This window comes from Saimiri boliviensis, chromosome 2 (assembly GCF_048565385.1).
Source record: "Saimiri boliviensis isolate mSaiBol1 chromosome 2, mSaiBol1.pri, whole genome shotgun sequence".
Taxonomy (NCBI): domain Eukaryota; kingdom Metazoa; phylum Chordata; class Mammalia; order Primates; family Cebidae; genus Saimiri; species Saimiri boliviensis.
The window spans coordinates 28,588,752-28,614,499 of NC_133450.1; the positions used below are offsets into that span (position 1 = coordinate 28,588,752).

Here is a 25,748-nt window from a genome sequence, read left to right on the forward strand (position 1 = left end):
AATTTATTTTTATTTATTTATTTGAGACAGGTTCTTGCTCTGTCACCCAGGCTGGAGTGCTGTGGCATGATCTTGGCTCACTGCAACCTCCGCCTTCCGGGTTCAAGCGATTCTTGTGCCTCAGCCTCTCAAGTTGCTGGAATTACAGGCGTGTGCCACCACACCTAGCTAATTTTTGTATTTTTAGTAGAAATGGGGTTTCGCCATGTTGGCCAGGCTGGTCTGGAACTCCAGGTTTCAAGTGATTGACTCACCTCAGCCTCCCAAAGTGCTGGGATTACAGGCATGAGCCACCACGCCCAGGAGCCAGATTGCTGGGTTCAACTTCCCAGCTCCTCTTAATAGGTCGGTCACATTGAGTAGGTTACTTAGCCTCTCTGATGTACTTAGCCTACTGTGTACCTCAGAGAGGCTAAGTAACCTCCCATTTCTGTAAAATGGGAATGTTAAGATAATACATAGGACAATACATCATAATGTGTGGGATAATAAATGAAAAACTTTTAGCATAATAACCAGAACATAACAATAAATATTAGTTGTTATCTCTGTGATGTAGACCATATTCTCACAACTTTATAGAGAGTTTAAAAAACAAGCTTGGATTAGCCGGACGTGGTGGCACATGCCTGTAATCCCAGCTACTTGGGAGGCTGAGACAGGAGAATTGCTTGAACGCAGGATGCGGAGGTTGCGGTGAGCCGAGAATGTGCCATTGCACTCCAGCCTGGGCAACAAGAGCGAAACTCCGTCTCAAAAAAAAAAAAAAAAAAAACAAGCTTGGAGATATAAAGTTGCCGAAGGTCACATAACTGATGAAACACCTATTGTTCACTGTATTGATGTTCTCCTACTTGATGGCTGGGAGCATGTTATTGCAGATTTCCTGTTTCCAAACAGTGTGTGGCACCGAGTGCTCAAAAAATGTTTCATGAGAGCATATGGTCAAAGATCGAGAAAAACATATAGAAGAAATTCAATCAGGAGAAAGAGAAGGGGGAAAAGGAAAGTGTCAGGAGAGTTGACTTACAATATTTTTGGAGTTGGGTAGAAGAGGGAGGGACTTAGGATGGCTCTGGGAGAAAGAACTGGGCTCAGGGACAAGATGACAGGCAGACATTTAGGCTGTATATATTATCGGTTTTTTTCTTTTAAGACGGGAGTCTCACTCTGTCGCCCAGGCTGGAGTGCAGAGGCGCGATCTTGGCTCACTGCAACCTCCGCCTCCGGAGTTCAAGTGATTCTCCCACCTCAGCCTCTCGAGTAGCTGGAATTACAGGTGCCCACCACCACGCCCGGCTAATTTTTGTATTTTTATAGAGACGGGGTTTCACCAGGTTGTCCAGGCTGGTCTCAAACGCCTGACGTCGGCCTCCTAAAGTGCTGGGATTACAGTACAGTGTGAGCCACCCTGATCCGCCACATTATCTTTACTATCTCTCTAAACAAGAACGCTGTCCAACGCTGGACGAGGAAGAAGGCGTACACTGAGGCTGCTTCCCCAATCACCCTCTTGAGACAGGCCTCTGGAAATCGAAGTTGTACGGGGACCGGACCAGGGAGGCCGAGGAGGCTCAACACACCCGCGAGGTCGTACCGTCAGTGATGCCCTTGTTCCCGTGGGAGCTCTTCGGTTCCACGCGGTTCCCACCACGGGCCCGCCAACCCCAGCCTGAGGCCTCACTTTGCAGGACGGGCCCGAAATCAGGAAGCCTTGGCCGTCAGACGAGCCAAGCGAGGAGGCAAAGGCGGCGGAGGAAACTCAGCCGGGCCGGAAACACATAGAACTGCTTCCGGGTCAGGGGGCAGGAGCCACCATGGGGCCTCGCGGGGCTGCTGGGCTGACGGATCCGCGGTCCGGTGTCTGAAGCGAACGGGGCGCAGCGCGACCCGCGCCGCCGGGCATACGCAGGCCGGTCCCGAAGGCTCGCGGCCGCCGCCATGTCGGTACTGGGCGAGTACGAGCGACACTGCGATTCCATCAACTCGGACTTTGGGAGCGAGTCCGGGGGTTGCGGGGTCTCGAGTCCGGGGCCTAGCGCCAGTCAGGGGCCGCGAGCCGGCAGCAGCGCGGCGGAGCAGGAGGAGCTGCACTACATCCCTATCCGCGTCCTGGGCCGCGGCGCCTTCGGGGAAGCCACGCTGTACCGCCGCACCGAGGTAGCGGCCCTAGGCACCGGCCGCCTTGCCTGGCGCTGCCGGGTCGCCCCAAGCCCCTCCTTCCCGGTCCCGCTTTCCCCGCGTGGTGAGCTTAGTCCTTTAGGCTCCCACAGGGTATTATGTCTCAGGGTCTTCACCACTTTGCCCACTCACCGGCACTAGAAATTGGTTAGATCATTGGTTTTATTATCCAGTCATTTTGATTGACCTCAGTCACCGAACCGTCTCTGAGCTTTTAGTAAAAGCCATCTGTAAAATGGCTTAGTGATAATACCTTGAAATCATCTTTTTTTGTTAAAGATTATCTTAAGAATCAAACGAAGGCGCTTGTTCTGTAAATTAAAATGGTATACGAATGTGAGGTATTGCCAAAACTTCCTTCCTCTCATGCAGTATATGTATATAGCTCTCCAAGGTCGGGGTGGAGAGGAGGGGCATAGCTTCAGAATTCCCGCACCAGTGGCGTCTCCGTTATTTTTGTCATTATCTTTAAGTTCAGCAGTGATCACTCAATTGGAAGCCTTTTTTGAAGCTCATTGGGAAGATCTTTGTGTGTTGGTTCTTCATCAGTGTTTATCCTACAGGGCTTATGCATGTGAAATACTTTGTTGGCATATTCTTAGCCATTAGTTCTTAATTTGGGGGGGGGCACAAGCACCCCTTTGAGAACCTAAGATAAGCAAAGTAATCTTACTCCTTCCATCAACACGTTTGCACATATGCACATCCTTTGGAGAGATCCATGGATCACGGAATTCCAAGTTAAGAATATATACTAGTGGAAAACTCTGCAGTGATGATTCTGCTTCCAAAAACTAACAATACACTGGATTTGATCACTAAAATCTTACTTTAGGGTAAATATTTAATGAGAACTTGCTGGGGTTGCTGAAGGTGATTCATCCATTGGAAATCCATCTGCAGTTCTGGTGTGTGTTCCAAGTCAGCATACTTTTAAGGCTGAATGATGGAGGAGAGAAGTGGTTGCAAGAGAATATTTTTAAGTGTTCTTTTTTATCCTGATGCCACATTAATGTATGATGTTAGAGTTAGTTATTCTTAGTAGTCTATATTTTTTTGCACTCAAAATGAGAAAGAGGAGATAAGGACCATTATTCCTATATTTTAGTTGGAGAAACCAAGACAGTATATTTAAGTGACTTGCTCACTTAAGTTACAAGTAGATCTTGGACTAGAACTAAAATCTTAAATCTCCTTGCCCATTTCCTTTTTATTATCCTGTTGGACTTGATTACTGGGTTTGTTTTGAGTTAAATCTGATTACACTTCCTAAAAATTGCATAGTGTTATCCGTATCACCAAATATTTATTAGATCTATGAATTTACAAAAGTTCAGAAGCACCTTTTTCTCTAGAAGCTTATATTTCAATAGGAAAATAAATTAGCCGTTGTTAGTAAACAAAGAGCATTAAGTTGCACATGTGAAGATATGAAAAGAATGGACAAATAGCATTTCAGTGTATGAGGTCTAAAAATGAAAGGCATAACCATCAGTGTTTATACTACAGGATTTATGCTTGGGAAATACAGTAAAAGGTTCATCAGAGTCTTTTCAAAAAACAATGTAAAGGCTTGGCAGGGACATTCAAAAGGATAGGGAGAGTTATATAGGTGGAGATGCTCCTGGGCTAGGAAGCCCTGTCAGCAAAGAATGAGGCCAGGCACAGTGGCTCATGCCTGTAATCCCAACACTTGGGAGGCCAAGGTGGTCAAGTCACTTGAGGCCAGGAGTCCTAGACCAGCCTGGGCAATACAGTGATACCCCATCTCTTTCTTTTTTTTTTTTCTTTTTTGAAACAGAGTCTCGCTCTGTCGTCAGGCGCCAGGCTGGAGTACAGTGGCACGATCTTGGCTCACTGCAACCTCCACGTCCCGGGTTCAAGCAATTCTCCTGCCTCAGCCTCCTCAGTAGCTGGGACTACAGGCACTCGCCACCACGCCTAGCTAATTTTTGTGTTTTTAGTAGAGACGGGGTTTCACTATGTTGGCCAGGATGGTCTCGATCTCTTGACCTTGTGATCTGCCTGCCTCGGCCTCCCAAAGTGCTGGGATTACAGGTGTGAGCCACCGTGCCCAGCCATACCCCATCTCTTAAAAAATAAATTTAGCTGAGTGTGGCAATGCGTGCCTGTAGTTCTAACTACTGGGAAGGCTAAGGTGGGAAAATTGCTTCAGCCTAGGAGTTGAAAGCTGAAGCGAGCTATGACTGCACTCTAGTTTGGAAAACAGAGTGAGACCTTATCCCTAAAAAAACAAAAATAATAAACGATAGTAGACATTAGGAGCTATAAGTAAGTTTTCAGGAACAGAAGAAAATGTGATACATAAAAGTGTGATAGGAGATTATAGAGTTGCAAAAGGGGGCATGACTTATTCTTAGCAGAAAGGGTAAGTGAAAATCACTAGGGAAGTCTAAATTTATAAAACTAGAGGCAAGTTTAGTATTTTCATTTTAGAGGAAGCTGTGATCAGCCATAGATAATTGCTCCCCATTCTCTACTTCTCCAGTATTCTTGCCCTGCCATAATCACCATCATGATTAGCAGTCTCATAGTGTCCTCAACAGAATCTTTTTGAGATCTATCCCCATTCCATATTTTTACCTGGAACTGACATCATGCAAATTAAGTGTTACAGCAACAACATCTTAATGCTTTACTTCCCCTGTCCTGCAATAAATTATAGTGCTGAATTCTACATATAACCTTTAAAGTCTGTTAAAAGGAAAAAATAAGAGGAGTCAGTCTCTGCCCCTCTAGGAAGTTTTCCTTCTAGGCTTACAGATGTAGGTATGGATTCATTTGCTGTCAGGTAAGAGGAAAGCACGATACCTCTGTTACTGTGTTGTAGGATGACTCACTGGTTGTGTGGAAGGAAGTTGATTTGACCCGGCTATCTGAGAAGGAACGTCGTGATGCCTTGAATGAGATTGTTATTCTGGCCCTGCTGCAGCATGACAACATTATTGCCTATTACAATCATTTCATGGACAATACCACTCTGCTGATTGAGCTGGAGTATTGTAATGGTAAGATAGACTTCAGTGGGCCTTTCTCCAGCAAGACTTTCTTAGACTCATACTTACCTTGAGGATAAGAATGTAAGAAGAGGCATATACAGTGATAAAAACTTTAAATGAATTTATAGAGTTTAAGAGAAACTTTTTAGGCCTTAGAGAGTTTTGAAGTGGTATACCAAAGAAGGAGAGGGATTTTCCCCTGCATACCCAAATTTTCTCTTGTGATTATAGTTCCATTTTCAAACTGTTTTTTCTTCAGTTGGATTTATTTTTCAAGGTTTTTCTTTATGAAATGACATTAGTTAACTAGAGTGTGGATTGGTACCACTTGGTGTTTAATATCAATATTTAATAAGATTTTACAGGTGATGTTTATTTATATTGTCTTCAGCTAAAGCTATCCTATTAAAAAGTGGTCCAAAGATCATAACTGAGGAAAATGATGTATAGTAAAACATGGCCCAATTTATCTGGTCTCTGATTTCTTCAGATCATTTTGCTTGTAAGATAGCAATATAGACTAGTTGTTAAGAAAATAGACTCTGAACCCACATCCGAAGTTTCTTTACTTTCTCTATAACCTTGGTAAGAAACTACTACTCTGTGCCTCAGTTTCCTGATTTTAAAATGAGTTTGTTGGCCAGGGACAGTGGTGCACACCTGTAATCCCAGCACTTTGGAAAGCCAAGACAGGCAGATCCCTTGAGCATAGGAGTTTGAGGCCTAGGCAACATGATGAAACCCTGTTGCTACCAAAAATACAAAAAATTAGCTTGGTGTGGTGGTGTGCATCTGTAGTTCCAGCTACTTGGAAGGATGAGGAGGGAAGATGGTTTGAGACCAGGAAACAGAGGTTGCAGTGAGCTCAGACCACTGCACTCCAGCCTGAGTGATGGAGTGATATCTTGTCTCAAAAAAAAACTAGTATAGTGGCTCACGCCTGTAATCCCAGCACTTTGGCAGGCCGAGGTGGGCGGATCACAAGGTCAGGAATTCGAGACCATCATGGCCAACATGGTGAAACCCCGTTTCTGCTAAAAAGACAAAAATCAACTGGGCGTAGTGGCGCATGCCTGTAATCCTAGCCACTCAGGAGGCTGAGGCAGGGGAATCTCTTGAACCCGGGAGCAGAGATTGCACTACTGCACTCCAGCCTGGTGACAGAGCAAGACTCCGTCTCCAAAAAAAAAAAAAAGAGTTTGTGGATAACAGTACCTACTTTCTAGGGTTGTTGTATTAAGTGCATAGTGATTGGTAGGTAGGAAGTGTTTGCTACATACTGTACTAGCTGTTAATTATCTTATTGTACAAGAGAACCTCCAAAGCCCTTTTCTGAACTGCCTGCTAAAGATGTCCCAGCATATTCGTCACTTACAACTTTCTTGTGCTGACTCTTGTATATTATGATCATTGGTGATCAAAGCCATTTTCAATATTATGTTAAAAATTTTCGAAGTAGGCCGGGTGCGGTGGCTCAAGCCTGTAATCCCAGCACTTTGGGAGGCCGAGGCCAGTGGATCACGAGGTCGAGAGATCGAGACCATCCTGGTCAACTTGGTGAAACCCTGTCTGTACTAAAAATACAAAAAAAAAAAAAAAAAATGAGCTGGGCATGGTGGTGCGTGCCTGTAATCCCAGCTACTCAGGAGGCTGAGGCAGGAGAATTGCTTGAACCCAGGAGGCGGAGGTTGCGGTGAGCCGAAATCCTGCCATTGCACTCCAGCTTGGGTAACAAGAGTGAAACTCCATCTCAAAAAAAAAAATTCGAAGTAGCAGAAGCCCTAGGTAGTTAACTTCTTTTGTGATTAGGAAGAATTGGAACAAATGATACATTTATTGAAACTAAATTATTGAGTTGCAGGGAAAAAGCAGTTGTAAAAACTTACACAGGGCTAAAGTGTAAGCTATAGTTGCAGGTGGGATGTAAGATGAACCATGATTACTTGCAGTCTGTATTACTTAATAAAGGAAAGAGGGAAGTACATTCACACTTACTCCACAGAAAGGAATTAGTAAAGAGAGTAATGATTGGAAACAGTCTAGGGGTAGACCCTAAATTTTGGGAAATTTTTCAGTGTGAAGTAGAAAATATGTCAATATATACCCTCTGAATACAAAACATTGCATCACAGGCGTAATCCAATTTTTTTCTTTTTTTCCCTGAGATGGAGTCTCACTGTCACACAGCCTGGAGTGCAGTGGTGCGATCTTGGCTCACTGCAACCTCCGCCTCCCAGGCTTCCTGAGTAGCTGGAACCACAGGCATGTGCCCCAACACCCAGCTAATTTTTGTATTTTTGGTAGAGACAGGATTTTGCCATGTTGCCCGGGCTGGTCTTGAACTCCTTAGCTCAAACGATTTGCTCACCTCAGACTCCTAAAGTGCTGGGATAATAGGCATGAGCCACTGCACCCAGCCTAGTCCAAATGTTATAGTAGTCACAAGTGGGAGAGTTGTTACAAAAATATTGCAGAGTCCTTAAAGGGGAGTTCTAGAAAAGAAATCATCTGATTTTGAATATATTTCGCTTGTTGGGAATAAGAGGAATGGTCTTTACTCTTATCTTTTCTAAAAATTTCTCTTTTTTTTGTATTGAGCCTCTTGTGTTAGAGAGGAAAATCTTTGAAGAATATTTCTGATGCAGTCCTTGAGACATGGGAAGAATTTTGTGCCCGTGTGAAAAGCCAAAAGAAGTAGTTGCCTATGGAGAGAAACAGAATCCTTCATTTCTTTTGTGTCATCTGTTAAAACCCTGTTACAGGAGCCAAGCTTTGATCTGTATTAAGCAATTCAAACCTGTGTCTTGTTTAATTGCAGGAGGGAACCTGTATGACAAAATCCTTCGTCAGAAGGACAAGTTGTTTGAGGAAGAGGTAATTCATATTTTTATGGAAGGAAGTTAGAATTGTAGTGTTGTAATTCTTGCATTCTAGTTCTGTATTTACTCTTCCAATAATGAAGAGTGTTTTTTTCCTTTTGTTCAGACTCCTTCCAGGCTCTGATATTCATGAGAAAGGAAACCTCTAACCAGGAAGCTGTCTATAGCTGCTTCCTAAACGTTTTACCTCCACATCATGATTCTCTGTGGGCTTTCTTTCCTGGTTCTATTACTGCATACTGGTATGCCCAGTTTTTAATAACTTTGCATTCTTCCTGAGTTTTTCCACATATCTGCTTTACCATACTATATTTTATAATGACATTGGAGCTGTTTTATGAGGAACCTTTTTTTGTGTGTTTTTTTATTCCTTCACTTTTCTTTGCCTACTCAATCTGCAAGGAAGAGGTGTCAAGTCATGTTGAATCATAACTTCTGGTTGCAGCTTTCTTTTGTTTTGTTTGTTTTTATATGTGTTTGTGTTTACTTAAATGGAGCTTTTTGTTTCTAATCCAAATATTTATTGTTTCTCTGCAGATGGTGGTATGGTACCTATTCCAGATTGTTTCAGCAGTGAGCTGTATCCATAAAGCTGGAATCCTTCATAGGTAAGTGAAAAAATTTATGGATGGATTCTTTTCTACCAATTCAGCCCCTATCCTGGATACTCCCCATCAACACTTTTATTTTTTGATTAAGCAGCCAAGAGTTTTTCCATTGATATCATTAGGAAAGGAAAGTAATGAGGAATGTTATTTTCACTTCCTGAGGTTAAACTATGTTTATGATCTAGGAAGAATCTCCTCAGTAGCTAAGTACTTCCTAGTCATTTCTTTTCTTTTTTTTTTTTTTCCCGTTTGAGACGGAGTCTCGCTCTGTCGCCCAGGCTAGAGTGCAATGGCACGATCTTGGCTCACTGCAACCTCCGCCTCCCTGGTTCAAGCGATTCTCCTGCCTCAACCTCTTGAGTAGCTGGGATTACAGGCACATGCCACCATACCTGGCTAATTTTTATGTTTTTAGTAGAGATGGGGTTTCACCATGTTGGTCAGGCTGGTCTTGAACTCCTGACCTAGTGATCTGCCTACCTCGGCCTCCCAAAGTGCTAGAATTACAGGCGTGAGCCACTGCACCTGGCTGTCATTTCTTTAACAGACAAAAATTTTAGAATTCAGTTTGTTAATTTATCAGTAAAGCTTAGAAGGCCTCATAAGGAGGGTTTGGTAAGAATTCACAGCAATAATAATTGCCAATTGTTTTTGAGTCTATAATTAAGTTCTTTAAATTTAAATAAAAGTCTTTTCACTTTGTACAATTAATTGTACAAATTTACCAACTCTTTGGGGGAAGAAAAACAAGTTTCCATTCATTTCTATCTAATGAAGAGAACCGTCTCAATAACAGTTTCACATCATTATAACCTTAAGTAAGTCATTGACTAGTGCCAGAGATTAATTATAATACACTAAGATTTCTTTTTTCATTGGTTTGTTCATTCAATTAATGTATATTTCTTGATAACTATTCAGTTGCTTCTGTTGCATATTGTTATTTTCTTTTTAAAAGTAACAAAGTATATTGTTCTGATTTATTCACATCTTTCAATAAAGGAAGCCCTAGTGAACCAGGCACAGTTCATTTTGTTTTACATATGGTCCATTCATCCTTAGAAAAATAGCTTGTGATTTTATTTAGATGACTAAATGGCCTAAGCATGTTGTTATGGGGACATGTAGCCTCTTCTCTTGCCTTAAAAGATTATTCAAAACTTTGACACCAACCAAGTTTATTAAAGTTGTCTTGATATCACTTAATTCAAGGCATAAGTAATAGTTGAAGAGGGGGGTATCTTATGGGAATTGTGGTTACCTAGAGCACCATTTTCCTCATCTGACCCTCTCAACTTTTTCTAGTAGCTTCAGTAGTATTTCTATGCTGTGAAGTCCTAGAGGATGAAATTAATTCTCTGCCTTTACTTCTTTAAGTTCTCCCTTCATTGTTAAACAGCCTGTGAAAGTGATGACCACTGTGGAATGTTTAGGACAGAATATGAGCAATGGTAAAACTCTTTTTTGTTTTGTTTAATTTTTGAGACAGGGTCTCACCCTTTGCCCAGGTTGGAGTGTAGTAGTGCAATCATGACTCACTGCAGCCTCAGCATCCTGGGCTCAACTGATTCTTGGTGCTTTAGCCTCCCAAGAAGCTAGGACTACAGGAGTATGCCACCAATCCTGCCTAATTTCTTTTTTGCAGAAATGGGGTCTTATTATGTTGCTCAGGCTGGTCTAGAACTCCTAGCCTCAAGCAATCCTTCTGCCTTGCCCTCCCAAAGTGCTGGGATTACAGGTGTGAGTCACTACACCTGCCCCACACTCATTTTTATTCTGTAATAATCCTGAGCAAGATGGGGGATGAATAAAACAATTATCTGTGTGAACTTAATATGCAGCATCTTTTTTTTCAGAGATATAAAGACATTAAATATTTTTCTGACCAAGGCAAACCTGATAAAACTTGGAGATTATGGCCTAGCAAAGAAACTTAATTCTGAGTATTCCATGGCTGAGACGGTATGTGTTGCCCTTGTCTTCATTTTTATTTTCTTTTCCTTTCCAGCACTGTGAAATATAACTATGCTCCCTAAATCTTGCATACTTTTCTCAATATTCTTGGAAGTTCTCCATACTTTTAATGCAAGTCTTTAGAAATCTTTTTCCTGGGCTCACTAGCAGGCATTTACATGGTCAGGTGTCCCTTCAAGAGTCATTGTCCACATTAAAGCTCTGACCTCATAGCCTTTTCCAACACTGACTAGGGACTTAATCTAAAAGCAACAAAATGCTTTACTATTTTGTCCCGCCTAGGATCTTTAGTAGATTTTACTTTTTCTTTTATTGAATGTTTGAGCTCAAGGTGTTAGATGTCTCTTTTTGTATTTTCTTTGAATGTTTCTGGTTCAAAGAGAAGCCCTGTATTACAAATGAAGGCTGATACTCAGAGAAAAGTCTATTCTTTCATATCATACAAAGTCTGAACTGTACAGGGGTCCCCTCTTATGTGATTTTTGAGAAAGATCATTGGTAAAGAGTAGACATAAGTTGATCTTTAGGACAGTAATCTTATCCTTTTAGGAATTATAAAACCCAGTTATTATTCTTCTGGCTTCACAATGCTCTATCCTTAACTTGAAAACTGATTTTGGCCAATAATTTTCTTTTATATATATAATGTCAAGAAACGCCTGCAAGCAATTTAGACGTTTAGGGTTGGGAGTCTGCTTCAAGGACTCGATGAAGGCCAAAGTGAGCTTCTGAAGAAGCAATCATTTCTTTATATGGATTTTTCTCATCAAGAACGATCTGATAAAACCAAGACTTGACTTTTTTTAGCTAGTTAAATGCAAAGAAGGAATGATATGAAAATTTATAAAAGCCATATAAGCCATCTGAAACTTGCTTTGCTTTGCTTATTAAAGCTGACTATGAGTTTTATTAGAGCTGCTAGGACATTCATTATATCTCATCTCAGGAGAGGCACGACTTCTTAGGACATTTTTATTTCCAAATTTATTTCTGAAGTCAGAAAGTCTTTTTCAAATTCAAAAGAAATTCACGGCCGGGCGCGGTGGCTCACACCTGTAATCCCAGCACTTTGGGAGGCCAAGGCGGGCAGATCATGAGGTCAGGAGTTCAAGACCAGCCTGGCCAAGATGTTGAAACCCCGTCTCTACTAAAAATACAAAAATTAGCTGGGTGCATTGGCAGGCGCCTGTAATCCCAGCTACTCGGGAGGCTGAGGCAGGAGAATCACTTGAACCTCATGGGTGGAGGTTGCAGTGAGCCAAGATTGTACCACTGCCCTCTCTCCTGGGCTACAGAGTGAGACTCTGTCTCAAAAAAAAAAAAAAAAGAAAAAAGAAATTCTCTAGCTGTGTTAGTGTAACAGATGCCAAATTGGGCCATTTTAAAAGTTTCATTACTGCATATTTTAGTCAGAACATCTCATTCCTTCATTCAGTTATCAGCTCCCCACTGCCAGTGTTTGGGGTTTTTTTTCCGCATTGGTGAACTTTTGCTAAGTATTTCTCTAAGTATGTGTAAAGTCTTTAGTAGGCCTTGAATGCCTGAAGCCTATGTGATCTAGGAATCACAGAGTTATTGAGCCCCTCAAGTTACCACAGTTCCTTTACTTCAGAGAGTGTCCCTTTATGATTGCCTCAAGAGATTTGATGTGAATAAGATTTCTTTAGGCCAGGTGTGGTGGCTCACGCCTGTAATCCCAGCACTTTGGGAGACCAAGGCAGGTGGATCACCTGAGGTTGGGAGTTTAGACCAGCCTGACCGACATGGAGAAACCCTGTCTCTACTAAACATAGAAATTAGCCAGGTGTGGTGGTACATGCCTGTAATCCCAGCTACTTGGGAGGCTGAGGCAGGAGAATTATTTGAACCCAGGAGGCCGAGGTTGCGATGAGCCAAGATCACGCCATTGCACTCCAGCCCTGGGCAACAAGAGGGAAACTCTGTCTCAAAAAAAAAAAAAAAAAAAATTATTTCCATGGCGGCATTATCTCATAAAAACCATTTTGGAATCTGCTGATGAATGTTTTATGGTTGTTACCACTAGTTCCTGGGAAATTGAATTAAGATGTTGAAATGTTAACATAGTTACCTCAGAAAAGAAATTATTCTTTGATTGTTTCTTTGTTGCTTAGCTTGTAGGAACCCCATATTACATGTCTCCAGAGCTCTGTCAAGGAGTAAAGTACAATTTCAAGTCTGATATCTGGGCAGTAGGCTGCGTCATTTTTGAACTGCTTACCCTAAAGAGGACGTTTGATGCTACAGTAAGTTGGCATATTATCCCTGTTTTACATTTAGCAGGTTGCAAATGGTATAGCTGGGCCAAGCAGATCAACTCTATTCCGAGGCTTCTGATCTCTGGCAAAAATAACCTGTATTCAGGTACAGGATTCAGGTACAGGTAATCTATTATTAAAATGTTATAGACCCAGCCAGGTACAGTGGCTTATGTCTGTAATCCCAGCACTTTGGGAGGCCAAGGTGGGTGGATCACTTCAGGTCAGCCTGACCAACATGGTCAAACCCCATCTCCACTAAAAAATACTAAACTTAGCCGGGCATGGTGGCACATACCTGTAATCCCAGCTACCTGGAAGGCTGAGGGACGAGAAATGCTTGAACCTGGGAGGTGGAGGTTGTAGTGAGCCAAGATTGTGCCACTGCACTCCAGCCTGAGCAACAGAGCTAGACTCTGTCTCAAAAAAAAATGCTATAGACCCAATTAATCTCCAACTTAAATTCCCTGTTGAAATGATCATAATCAAAGTAGTTTGAATGCTGTACATGAATTTGTTCATTGTCATTTTAAAACTGGCTTTTGGCCAAGTGTAGTGGCTCACGCCTGTAATCCCAGCATTTTGGAAGGCTGAGGAGGGTGGATCACCTGAGGTCAGGAGTTTGAGACCAGCCTGGCCAACATGGAGAAACCCCGTTTCTACAAAAAAAAAAAAAAATAGAAAACATTAGCTGGGCATGGTGGCAGGCGCCTGTAATCCCAGCTACTAGGGAGGCTGAGGCAGGAGAATCGCTTGAACCCAGGAGACAGAGGTTGCAGTGAACCGAGATCACACCTTACACTCTAGCCTGCGCAACAAGAGCAAAACTCCATCTCAAAAAAGAAAAAAAAAAATCTCGGGTGCGGTGGCTCACGCCTATAATCCCGTTTTGGTTTATGGGATTTTGGGAGGCTGAGGTGGGCAGTTCATGTGGTCGGAAGATCAAGACCATCCTGGCCAACATGGTGAAACCCCATCTCTACTAAAATACAAAAAAAAAAAAAAAATTACTCTCTAGGGTCAACTGTGTGATGCTGCAGTTTGGAAAAGCCATTTTATATCTTATGCTTTAGCTAAATTTTTTAAAGCTGATTATATAATAACCAGCTCCTATGCTCAAGTGTTTTGAACCTTTTTTTGAAAATTTAAATACCCTGACCCTTATTAAAGATTATTGGTCAGGTGCAGTGGCTCACACCTGTAATCCCAACACTTTGGGAGGCCAAGGCAGGAGGATCACTTGAGGCCGGGTGTTTGAGACCAGCCTAGCAAACATGGCGAAACCCCATCTCTAATAAAAATACAAAAGTTAGCTGGACGTGGTGGCTTGTACCTGTAATTCTAGCCACTCAGGAGGCTGAGGTACGAGAATCACTTGAACCTGGTAAGTGTAGACTGCAGTAAGCTGAGATCACACCGCTGCACTCCAGCCTAGGCAACAGAGCAAGACCCTGTCTCAAAAAAATAAATAAAAATTAAATTAAATTAGAAGGTTTATCTCTTTTTTTTTTTTTTTTTTTTGAGACGGAGTTTCGCTCTTGTTACCCAGGCTGGAGTGCAATGGTGCGATCTTGGCTCACCGCAACCTCTGCCTCCTGGGTTCAAGCAATTCTCCTGCCTCAGCCTCCTGAGTAGCTGGGAATACAGGCACGTGCCACCATGCCCAGCTAATTTTTTTGTATTTTTTTTAGTAGAGACGGGGTTTCACCCTGTTGACCAGGATGGTCTCGATCTCTTGACCTCGTGATCCACCCGCCTCGGCCTCCCAAAGTGCTGGGATTACAGGCTTGAGCCACCGCGCCCGGCGAAGGTTTATCTCTTAAAAGCAAAAAATAGAATATGATGGTTTACTTTTCAAGCAGTAGGAATTAGAACATTATTAACAGCAGCCAGATGATCATGCAACTAGCTATTACTGCATCAATTTATTGGAAATTTGTAAAAGGATGCAGATCTAGTGAACAGAATGGAATGGAGCAAAAGATAATTGTTTTAATACCATCTGGGTCTTGCTCTGTTGCCCAGGCCTGGAGTGCAGTGACGTGATCATAACTCACTGCAGTCTCAAACTCCTATGCTCAAGCAGTCATCCCCACTCAGCCTCCTGAATAGCTCAAACTCCAGGCATGCCTCACCATGCCCAGCTATTTTTTGTAGAGATGGGTTCTTACTGTGTTACCCAGGCTGGTTTTGAAATCCTTACCTCAAGTGATCCTCCTGCCTTGGCCTGTGCTAGGATTACAGGTGTGAGCCCCCATGCCCAGCATGTTTATGCCTTTTTCTAAATTGTTACTTCTTCTTGCCTTTATTCTGTAAACACTTCTGACATAGCACCAGTATCACTTGATTATACTTAACTTTTTTTATGTAGCTGTGATTTTGCCAGGTAGTCTAAAACCCTTCCAAATGTTTGCTTTATTTTCTGCAATACCTAATACATTGTGCATGTTTAATAAATATTCATTGACTAGGAAAAAAAGTTTATCTGTTAAAAAATAAAGATTATCATAATTTTATGGACAGTGAATCCCTTTAAGTCTTTTTTTCTTTTTTTAAGTAAAGTGCAGCCTGATATAAAGCAGTACTTCGCAAACTTTAATAGGCATACATCTTGTTGAAATGCAGATTTTTAGGGGGGTGGGGTTGATATTCTGTGGTTCTAATAAGCTCCCAGGTGATACTGATGCCACTGGTCCATGGAGTACACTGAGGGGTTAAAGTGGATTCACATCCAGTTGCCTCTACCAACCAGGTGTGAGAATTTAGACAAATCCCTTCATCTCTTTGATCCTCTGTTTCATTATCTGTGACATGGTAACAATATATATTCCCCACACAGAGATTCTCTTGTAATGTATATGAAAAATGCAAATATACAGTAATGCAAATTCATTACCCTTTTTTTTTTAAAAAAGATGGGGTTTCTCCATGATGGCCAGGCTGGTCTTGAACTCCTGACCTCAGGTGATCCACCCACTTCGGCCTCCCAAAGTGCTAGGATTACAGGCGTGAGCAAACACGTCCGGCATTCATTACCCTTTCATGAGACCGATTCATTTTTCTAAATCCTGAAGGTTGTTCTAGTATATCATCTAATTCTCCTAAATAGTATGGTAGAAGAAAAATGACTTGGAGTTAGAGGCCAGGCATGGTGGCTCACTCCTGCAATCCCAGCATTTCGAGAGGCTGAGGCAGGTGGATCACCTGAGGTCAGGAGTTTGAGACCAGCCTGGCCAACATGGTGAAACCCCATCTCTACTAAAAAATACACAGGCCGAGTGCAGTGAGTAGCTCACCCCTGTAATCCCAGCACTTTGGGAGGCCAAGGAAGGCAGATCACAGGGTCAAGAGATCGAGACCATTGGTGAAACCCTGTCTCGACTAAAAACACAAAATTAGCTGGGCATGGTGGCACATACCTGTAGTCCCAGCTACTTGGGTGGCTGAGGCAGGAGAATGGCTTCAACCCGGGAGCCAGAGGTTGCAGTGAGCCAAGATCGCACCACTGCACTCCAGCCTGGCAATAAAGTGAGACTCTGTCTCAAAAAAAAAAAAAAAAAAAAAAAAATACACAAATTAGCCGGGTGTGGTGGTGCATGCCTATAATCCCAGCTACTCAGGAAGCTGGGGCACAAGAATCACTTGAACTCAGAAGGAGGAGGTTGTAGTGAGTGGAGATCACACCACTGCACTCCAGCCTAGGTGACAGAGTGATACTCTGTCCTAAAAATATATATATACATATATAGATATACACACACATATACATATATATATACACACACATATACATATATATATATATATATGACTTGGAGTCAGGCTTTGGTTGGAGTTATAGCTGCATTTTTTGGGCAAGATACTTTACATCTCTGAGCCCCGTTTTCTTGTATATAAATTAATAATGATAATAACTTCCTTAAATGGTGTTAGTGAGGCTAAAAAATATCATATATGTAAAGTGCCTGAGTACTTTATAGTAGTCTCTCAGTAATGTGGTAACTCAAATCAAAATCTCTGTGGATAAAGCCCAGAAATCTCTATTTGTAACAAATATCCCAGGGGATTCTTCTGTTCTGTATATGTTGAGGTTTGAGAGCCACTGCCCTAATTGAACATGTGAGGAAGGTGCATTATAAACATCCTCCTTCATGTTTAAGTGTTGATGATAATGAGGTGAGAAGCATGAAACATAGAGTATCACATAAATTATTTTTGAAACAAAAGGATAATGTAGTGGTCTTTACTAATTATCATCTTTAGATCCCATATTGCCCATTTCCTTTAAATGAAAACTAACCCTATGATATTACATAATATTGTTAGTATTATTGTCTTATTATTAGTCACTGCCTTGTCTGTTGCAGCAGAGTATTGCCTCTACAGCCACAATTAGGAGGCAAGTTAGTTGGCAAGGGAACTACTTGAAGCCAAGAAGCATGGCTAATCTTGCTTTCCTTTTTGTTGGGATTCATTTGAAAGGTCAGATTATAATATATTCTGAGCATTACATTATTGGCCATAAAGTTACAGATTTTATGGCCAATTGGCTTCATTCTGTCTGATAGCATCAGTGCATCCCTAACCATTTCTTGCTGATGCAACTAGTAGTTGTAAAAGGAAGTCAGACCTATTGCCAGTTTTTTAAGTAATGGTCACAGACACCTCAGAGCCCCTACCAGTAGAGTATAGCATCATCATTATATAACCAGGAGCAATACAGTTATCATTTTCTCATAGAATCCACTCAACCTGTGTGTAAAGATCGTGCAAGGAATTCGGGCCATGGAAGTTGATTCTAGCCAGTACTCTTTGGAATTGATCCAGATGGTTCATTCATGTCTTGACCAGGTAGGTGTGACTTAAATATTCACTTCAACCTCAGTGTTTGATGTATGGCATAGCTATAAACCATGTAAAACCACATCTACTTCCCCAAGGTAGAGTATATTTGTGGCTGTATCCATTATAGGCATTGGTAATTCATTATAGTTATGTGCTTCAGTGAACAAATTCTTACTTTATTCTGCTTTGTAAGTACTAGTTTGGGAAATGAATTTCCCATCTAAATTGTGCTCCTTTTTTATGACCAAGATTAATTTCTGAATATAGATTTCATAAAACTGCAATGAAAGATAATTTATCATTTCTAATATGGAATGTATATATCTTGTATATATCATTTCTAATATGGAATTTATATATCTTCTCATATCTTGTAGTTCTCTTCCTGTGTAGTTCTAGTATTATTCAAAGTATGTTTCATGAAACACTGGAGTCAGAATCACCAGGGAGTGGGGGAATTTTGTAAGTAAAAAGAAGATTCCTGGGCCCCACCCCAGACGAACTCAGTCAAAATCTCTGTGGATAAAGCCCAGAAATCTTTATTTGTAACAAACACCCCAGGTGATTCTTCTGTATATGTTGAGGTTTGAGAGCCCTAATTGAATTGCCCTAATTGAATAAGTGAGGAAGGTGCATTATAAACATCTTCCTTCATGTACAAGTGTTGATGATAATGAGGTGAGAAGCACATAAGAAATGATTTTTGAAACAAAAGGATAATGTAGTAGGCTTTGACTAATTATCGTCTTTAGATTCCATATTGTCCATTTTGAAAACTAGCCCTATTTTTACTTTTTAGGATCCTGAGCACAGACCTACTGCAGATGAACTTCTAGATCGCCCCCTCCTCAGGAAACACAGGAGGTAAAGTATGAGGAAGTTACTCCATAGTCTTTTCTGAGATGGTTGACTTTTAGAGGCTTGATCAGAGTACTACAAGGAAGAGTAGCATTTCCTGATTTGGTTGCAATAGTGCTATTTTCTACCAGCATCTCTGCTTTTATTGCTTGGGGGTAGCTTCTGACTTTCACCTCCTTAGCCTGTGCTATTTTGTTCTAAACTTTTACTGATGAGGCCCAAGAGTCCTTCGGTCCCCCATTCATTGGTTTTAAACCTAGAATTGAGGCATTAGAGTGCAGTAAGAAAGAGGGGTGTCTGGATGTTTGCTTCTGAATTTTGTCATTATCTTTGTCAAGTTATCTAACATCCTTATTTCTTAACTTTCTCCTCTATAAAGCAAGATAAAGTAAGAATTAAAGAAGGTAACACATAAAAAGTGGTCAGCCTAGGGCCTGGCATAGGGTGCTTATCAATTTTTGGATAGTAGTGTGAATTGGACTGGGCCTTTGTTTCTTTGTTTTGTTTTTTGTTTGTTTGCTGAGACGGAGTCTCACCCAGGCTAGGGTACAGTGGCACAGTCCTAGCTCACTGCAGCCTTGAACTCCTGCTGCAAGTGATTCTGCTACCTCAGCCTCCCAAGTAGCTAGGACTACAGGTGGGCACCATCATGTCTGGCTAATTTTTCTATTTTTGTAGAGACAGGGTCTGGTTGTGCTGCTCAGGCTGGTCTCAAAGCTGTTGCCTGGCCTCAAGCAATCCCCCTGCTTCAGCCTCCCAAAGTGTTAGGATTACACTGCAGGCATCCCCAAAGTTTTTACACAGGGGGCCAGTTCACTGTCCCTCAGACGGTTCGAGGGCCGCCACATACTGTGCTCCTCTCACTGACCACCAATGAAAGAGGTGCCCCTTCCTGAAGTGCGGCGGGGGGCCGGATAAATGACCTCAGGGGGCCACATGCGGCCAGGAGGCCGTAGTTTGGGGATGCCTGGATTACAGGCATGAGCCACTGTGCCCGGCCTAGGCCTTTGTTTTTTACTGCATTTGTTTAGGTAGTAGGTTGGAGTTGGAAGAATCTTCTTCGGGTACATTTTGCCTATTTTTGAAGTTGAATTTTATTGACTCCTCAGAGGTTATTTCCTGAGATTTATTCTATCAGATATCTTTAGAGATAGGAAGAACATCCTTTATCCCTCGGTTCCTCCAGGAGTTTTCATACCTTAATTTAAAATGTTTGTCTTTCCTAAATGTTTGATTCTGTATTTCATCCTATTATACTATTTTTGACTTGCTACCCTTCTTCCTCCACTACCAGTTGTTTTTTTTTTTCTTTTCTTTTCTTTTTGAGACAGAGTTTCACTCTTGTTGCCCAGGCTGGAGTGCAACGGCTTGATCTCAGATCACTGCAGCCTCCCCCTCCCAGGTTCAAGCAGTTCTCCTGCCTCAGCCATATGCCACCACGCCCAGCTAATTTTTTGTATTTGTTTTTTTTAATAGAGAGGGTTTCACCATGTTGGCCAGGCTAGTTTGGAACTCCTCATGTCAGGTGATCCACCCACCTCGGCCTCCCAAAGTGCTGGGATTATAGGCGTGAGCCACCACACCTGGCCGATGCTTTGTTTTTATATCTTCCAAATATTCAAATACATACAATACTCTTTTCAAGTCTTGCCCTTAGATACATTCTGTACATCCCTAATTCCATGTTTGCTGTTTGATCAATACTTTTATTCTACTAGGTCATTTAATTAATCTTACCTGGTTCTTCTCCAGTTGGTCTCTAGCCAGTGTTTTAGTGCCTGCAATTATGTAGAGTACTCCAGATATAGCATGGTGACCTTCCATTTATGTTCTGTGCATGTGTAGGCATATCACCCTTTCGGTCTGGTTAAGCATATTTAAAATTTTTACCACCGGGCCCGGTGGCTCACGCCTATAATCCCAGCACTTTGGGAGGCCGAGGCGGGTGGATCATGAGGTCAAGAGATTGAGACCATCCTGGTCAACGTGGTGAAACCCCATCTCTACTAAACATACAAAAAATTAGCCGAGCGTGGTGGCGCGCGCCCGTAATCCCAGCTACTCGGGAGGCTGAGGCAGGAGAGTTGCTTGAACCCGGGAGGCGAAGGTTGTGGTGAGCCGAGATCGCGCCATTGCACTCCAGCCTGGGTAACAAGAGCGAAACTCCGTCTCAAAAAAAAAATTTTTTTTTACCTGGCTTATTTCCCAGCAATATAATGACTGACTTTATTTTATTTATTTTTTGAAACACAGTCTTACTCTGTTGCCCAGGCTGGAGTACAGTGGCATGATCCTGGCTCACTGCAACCTCTGCCTCCCAGGTTCAAGCAATTCTCCTGGCCTCAACCTCTCGAGGAGCTGGAACTATAGGCAGGCGTCACCATGTCCAGCTAGTTTTTATATTTTTTGTAGAGACAGGGTTTTACTATCTTGGCCAGGCTGGTCTTGAACCCCTGACCTCACGTGATCCACCTGCCTCGGCCTCCCAAAGTACTGGGATTACAGGCATGAGCCACTGTGCCTGGCATAATCACCATTTTAACCTCTTATTTCTTGAGTATAGATAGTATGGCATGAAATTTTTACTGAGCTAATTATAGATTTGCCTCCAATACTTTGTTGGAACAGTGTCCTTTGATGGAAAACATAAGACCGAGTTTTCCAGACAAAGAACATAGCATAAGCAGAATCACAGATAGACATAGGAAGATAGAGTGGATATTACACCCACTGTAAAGAGATAGTAGATGTTTGCAAGAGGGCAGCATGTGATGAGAGGCATACCTAAGGAAGAGTTATTTGGCAATATTAGTATCTGTGTTAAATTAGTATAGTAAAATGGATTAAGACTATAGTGAGGCTGATTAGCAAGTATTACCACAGTACAGGTGGGAAGTAGAACTGCCCAGAACTAAGGTGGTGAGACTAGAAAGGAAGAAGTGAGTGTGAAAGTACTATATAGGTAGGATCTGTAGAACTTGAATATTAAAGAAAGGGAGAGAGATGAATTAGAGATGACAGGTTTTAAGCCCAGTTGACTGGGAGAATTGGGGAAGGGTGTTGCTGCTAGTTACAGAAATAGAGGAGTCAGAAAAGCTCATTTGGGAAAAAGCTAACAAGCTTGTATTTGAAGATACTGAGTTTGGGAGTAAGTGGGCAGACTAGATGAAGGTGTCCATCAGATATTAAACATGTACGTCAGAGGTTCTTAAGGCTCTCTGTTCCAGCCTGGACCATTTCTCAGAGATAGAAAGCAAATGGCCCCAAACTGCTAGCCCTTGGGTATTTAATGAATTGTGTAATGAAAGGACTATATAACTGTTTTGAGTTGTATTGAAGTACTTTACAAAAAGTATTGTGATGTTGTAGGATGCATACAGTTTATAAGAGGATTAAATCTGTGAAATGTATTAGACACCTTTGCAATATAAAAACCTCTATTTCACTCATATATCTTTGCTTTTCTTTGGTAGAGAGATGGAGGAAAAAGTCACTCTGCTTAATGCACCTACAAAGAGACCAAGGTAATGATCAAGAGACTCTTAAAAACTAATATATCCTAAATTACCACCAGTATATGTTATTTCTTGTGTGTAGGCATTATTTGATCCCAGGATCCTTTGGTATCCTTTCAGGAGACAGCATCTGCTTAAATGTCAGACATTCATTTCTAAAAAGAAAGCTGTAATTTCACCCTCACACTAAAGTGGCCATCATTACCATAATGAATGTTGAAAAGTGTAGGTGTTACGGGTCAGACTGGAATCTGATCTGGCCAAGCTGTGATGAAGCCCTGAGGCAGGAATTGCAAAGTCTGCTGTGATAGAGCACATTGAAATAAGTTGTCGAGAAAGAACATACTTTCTCATACCATAATTGGCAGTTCTTCTCAGGGAATAGACTGGAAGCACTTTTCTTTGATATTGTTTTTAATGTTAAATGTGCCTTTATTCTGGGGGTTGTTGGCAGGTCAAGCACTGTGACTGAAGCACCCATTGCTGTCGTAACATCACGAACCAGTGAAGTCTATGTTTGGGGTGGTGGAAAATCCACCCCCCAGAAACTGGATGTTATAAAGAGTGGCTGTAGCGCCCGGCAGGTGTGCGCAGGAAATACCCACTTTGCTGTGGTCACAGTGGAGAAGGAACTGTACACTTGGGTGGTAAGTGAAAGCTAAGCATTTTGTAATGGTGTTATAAGCTTAATTGTTTACTGGGCCCAGGATGTCTAAGCATTTTATTAGTTGAACTCATACTAAGGGAGTAGCAACACAGGTTGATGGAATGGAAGCTCTTAGGAGAGCAGGGATTTTGTCTGTTTAGTTCGCTGATATATGCCCAGGGCCTGGTACATATTAGGTCACTTATAAATGTTTTTTGAATGAATCAGTCAGAGAGGGAGAGAAAATTGAAAGACTCAGGAGACTGGGCTTTCCATTTATAGCTGGATGATTTCAGACAAGTCACTCAATTACTCTGTTATATTACTGTGAAGTTCAGAGCAACTGTTATCTGTGAAATAGCTCTGTAAACAAAGGAACCACTATACCATGCCAGGAAACCCCTGAAACCCACAGCAGTGATTGAAGATAGCTAGGTATATTTTGCGTAGAATTTCTTTGTTGCCCTCTAGATTCTCCCCCTCACCTTCTTTAACAAATTGTCTGTGTTTACTGTCTGTTTCCTTATCTCCCACTCTCTCCTCTTTCATGTACAATGCAGCTTCCATCTCTGCCACTCAATTGAAACTGGTCTTGACAAAATGACCCATAAATTGCTCAAATAAAATAGATGCTTTTTAGTCCTTACCTAGCTTGACCTCTCGGCAGCATTTGACATAGTTGACCACTCCCTCCTTCTTAAAGCTTTGTCTTCACTTGCCTTCTGTGATAGCGTGTTCTCTTGGCTTTCCTTCTGTCTCTTGCTGTCTCTTCTCAGGCTCATTTCAGGCTGCTGGAGAGCAATTAGTATCTTAAACATTTATTGGCCAGGTGCAGTGGCTCACACCTGAAGTCTCAGCATTTCTGGAGGCTGGACTGGATTGTTTGAGGCCAGCCTGGCAAGCGTGGCAAAACCCATCTCTAGTAAAAATACAAAAGTTAGCTAAGAGTAATGGCATATGCTTGTGATCCCAGCTACTCGGGAGGCTGAGGCATGAGAACCACTTGAGCCTGGGAGGTGGAGGTTACAGTGAACCAAGATTGTACCACTACACTCCAGCCTGGGCAGCAGAGCGAGACCCTGTCTCAAAAATATATGTGTGTGTGTGTGTGTGTGTGTGTGTGTGTGTGTGTGTGTGTGTGTATACATACATTTATATATGGACTTGTAGTTTAGTCATTTAATAGAAATAATTATTTCTCTCTATAAAACTGTTGCAAATCATCAAGGACTAATCTCATTGCTGTATAGCAGTCTCTTTGATGTAGCCAGATTCTTTATAACTGTTCCATGCTTCAGGGAAACTGAGTAAAATTTATAAAACTTGATTTCCAAGAAGCTATACTCCTATAGAAAGCAACCAAATTAGACTATATTATAAAGAATTTTTTTCGCCATCACCTGTAATTAAATATATAGCTTACCTTAGACTTGAAGAATAAAGATTAGATTAATGAATATTAATCTGGATACTTTTTAAGTTTCTTTACCTGTTGGCAGGGTCTTTATACTACCTACTACTAAAATGTTAATCCCTTTGCCCATTGTTTTCTAATTTCTAAATTTCTACCTCTTTTTTTCTACTGTTTTTTTTCTTATGAAGTTATATTGAAGATCAGCTTTTGGCATGAAAAATTAAAACTTCATAAGACCTCTTGGCCGGGCATGGTGGCTCATGCCTATAATCCCAGCACTTTGGGAGGCTGACGCAGGAGGATCACTGAGCCCAGGAGTTCAAGACCAGTGTGGGCACCATAGCAAGATCCCATGTCTTTTTAAAATTTAAGTTTAATAAAATGTAATTAAAAAAAAAACTTTATAAAACCTCTTTATTTCACAGAATATGCAAGGAGGTACTAAACTCCATGGTCAGCTGGGCCATGGAGACAAAGCCTCCTATCGACAGCCAAAGCACGTGGAAAAGTTGCAAGGCAAAGCTATCCATCAGGTGTCATGTGGTGATGATTTCACTGTCTGTGTGACTGGTAAGCCATCAGCAGAAAGTGTCTTAAGTGCATTTAATGTGGGATATTTGCTTAAAGCTGTGCTATTTTAGCTGGGATTTTACAACAAAAGACAGTATTCAAAGAACCAGAGGACACTGAGCAAATATACTCATTAATAATAATATGCCAAATTTGCTATAGTATTAGCAGGTGGTGAGCAAAGAAAAGACAGGTGGGTAACAGAGAAGAGGTCGGATCAGGAGAAAATGTGTGTCCTAGTTGGCAGGAAGAATAATCTTACCACCTCATCAGGCTATGGATAACACAAAATTAGGATCAAGGCCTAACTTTAGTTTTGGTCTTGTCAGTACTTACTTTATGATTCCTTGGTACTTATATTTTTATCTACATGATAAAGATGACCCCATTAAATCCTTTTAACATTATAATGCTACCGCTTTTTAAATTGTTTAGTAGTAGTATTACACACGACTCTCTAAAATGGAAACAACTCTAGACCTGCACAGTTCTACCCTTTTAATTTCTCAGACGTAATCATTTCATGTGAGATCATTTGCTGGGGTAGTCCTCATTCCAGCCCTGCCCAACTTTCTGATTACATATAATACGTCAATCCTTTAATGAGTTCTGTTTTTCTTTCTTTTGCAGATGAGGGTCAGCTCTATGCCTTTGGATCAGATTATTATGGCTGCATGGGGGTGGACAAAGTTGCTGGCCCTGAAGTGCTAGAACCCATGCAGCTGAACTTCTTCCTGAGCAATCCAGTGGAGCAGGTCTCCTGTGGAGATAATCATGTGGTGGTTCTGACACGAAACAAGGAAGTCTATTCTTGGGGCTGTGGCGAATATGGTAGGGGTAGCCTTGTCTCTGTCCACTTCTTCGCCAGTATACAACCTGACTTCAAACTTGTATGCATTTAAATACATCATGCATCCCCTACATGAGAAGTGTAATTCAGTAAAAGAGAGTCTTATAGCCTC

The 25,748-nt window shown here is 41.6% G+C and overlaps 2 protein-coding genes across 2 annotated transcripts in view; one reads left to right on the forward strand and one right to left on the reverse strand.

The window, feature by feature from the left end:
- Positions 1-1,783: 1,783 nt before the first annotated feature.
- Positions 1,784-25,748, forward strand: part of NEK9 (NIMA related kinase 9) — a 50,174-nt gene continuing 26,209 nt past the window's right edge. Inside the window, exons 1-12 of the mRNA XM_003924559.4 lie at positions 1,784-2,160; positions 5,033-5,210; positions 8,020-8,075; positions 8,618-8,688; positions 10,545-10,650; positions 12,795-12,926; positions 17,679-17,789; positions 18,583-18,647; positions 22,115-22,165; positions 22,611-22,803; positions 24,642-24,786; positions 25,417-25,617. Of these exons, the coding sequence (XP_003924608.1) occupies positions 1,942-2,160; positions 5,033-5,210; positions 8,020-8,075; positions 8,618-8,688; positions 10,545-10,650; positions 12,795-12,926; positions 17,679-17,789; positions 18,583-18,647; positions 22,115-22,165; positions 22,611-22,803; positions 24,642-24,786; positions 25,417-25,617 (1,528 nt within the window). The 5' untranslated portion in view covers positions 1,784-1,941. The remainder of the gene's footprint in view (positions 2,161-5,032; positions 5,211-8,019; positions 8,076-8,617; positions 8,689-10,544; positions 10,651-12,794; positions 12,927-17,678; positions 17,790-18,582; positions 18,648-22,114; positions 22,166-22,610; positions 22,804-24,641; positions 24,787-25,416; positions 25,618-25,748) is intronic.
- Positions 20,867-25,748, reverse strand: part of ZC2HC1C (zinc finger C2HC-type containing 1C) — a 44,211-nt gene continuing 39,329 nt past the window's right edge. Inside the window, exon 3 of the mRNA XM_074392970.1 lies at positions 20,867-23,593. Coding sequence (XP_074249071.1) covers positions 23,450-23,593 — 144 coding nt within the window. The 3' untranslated portion in view covers positions 20,867-23,449. The remainder of the gene's footprint in view (positions 23,594-25,748) is intronic.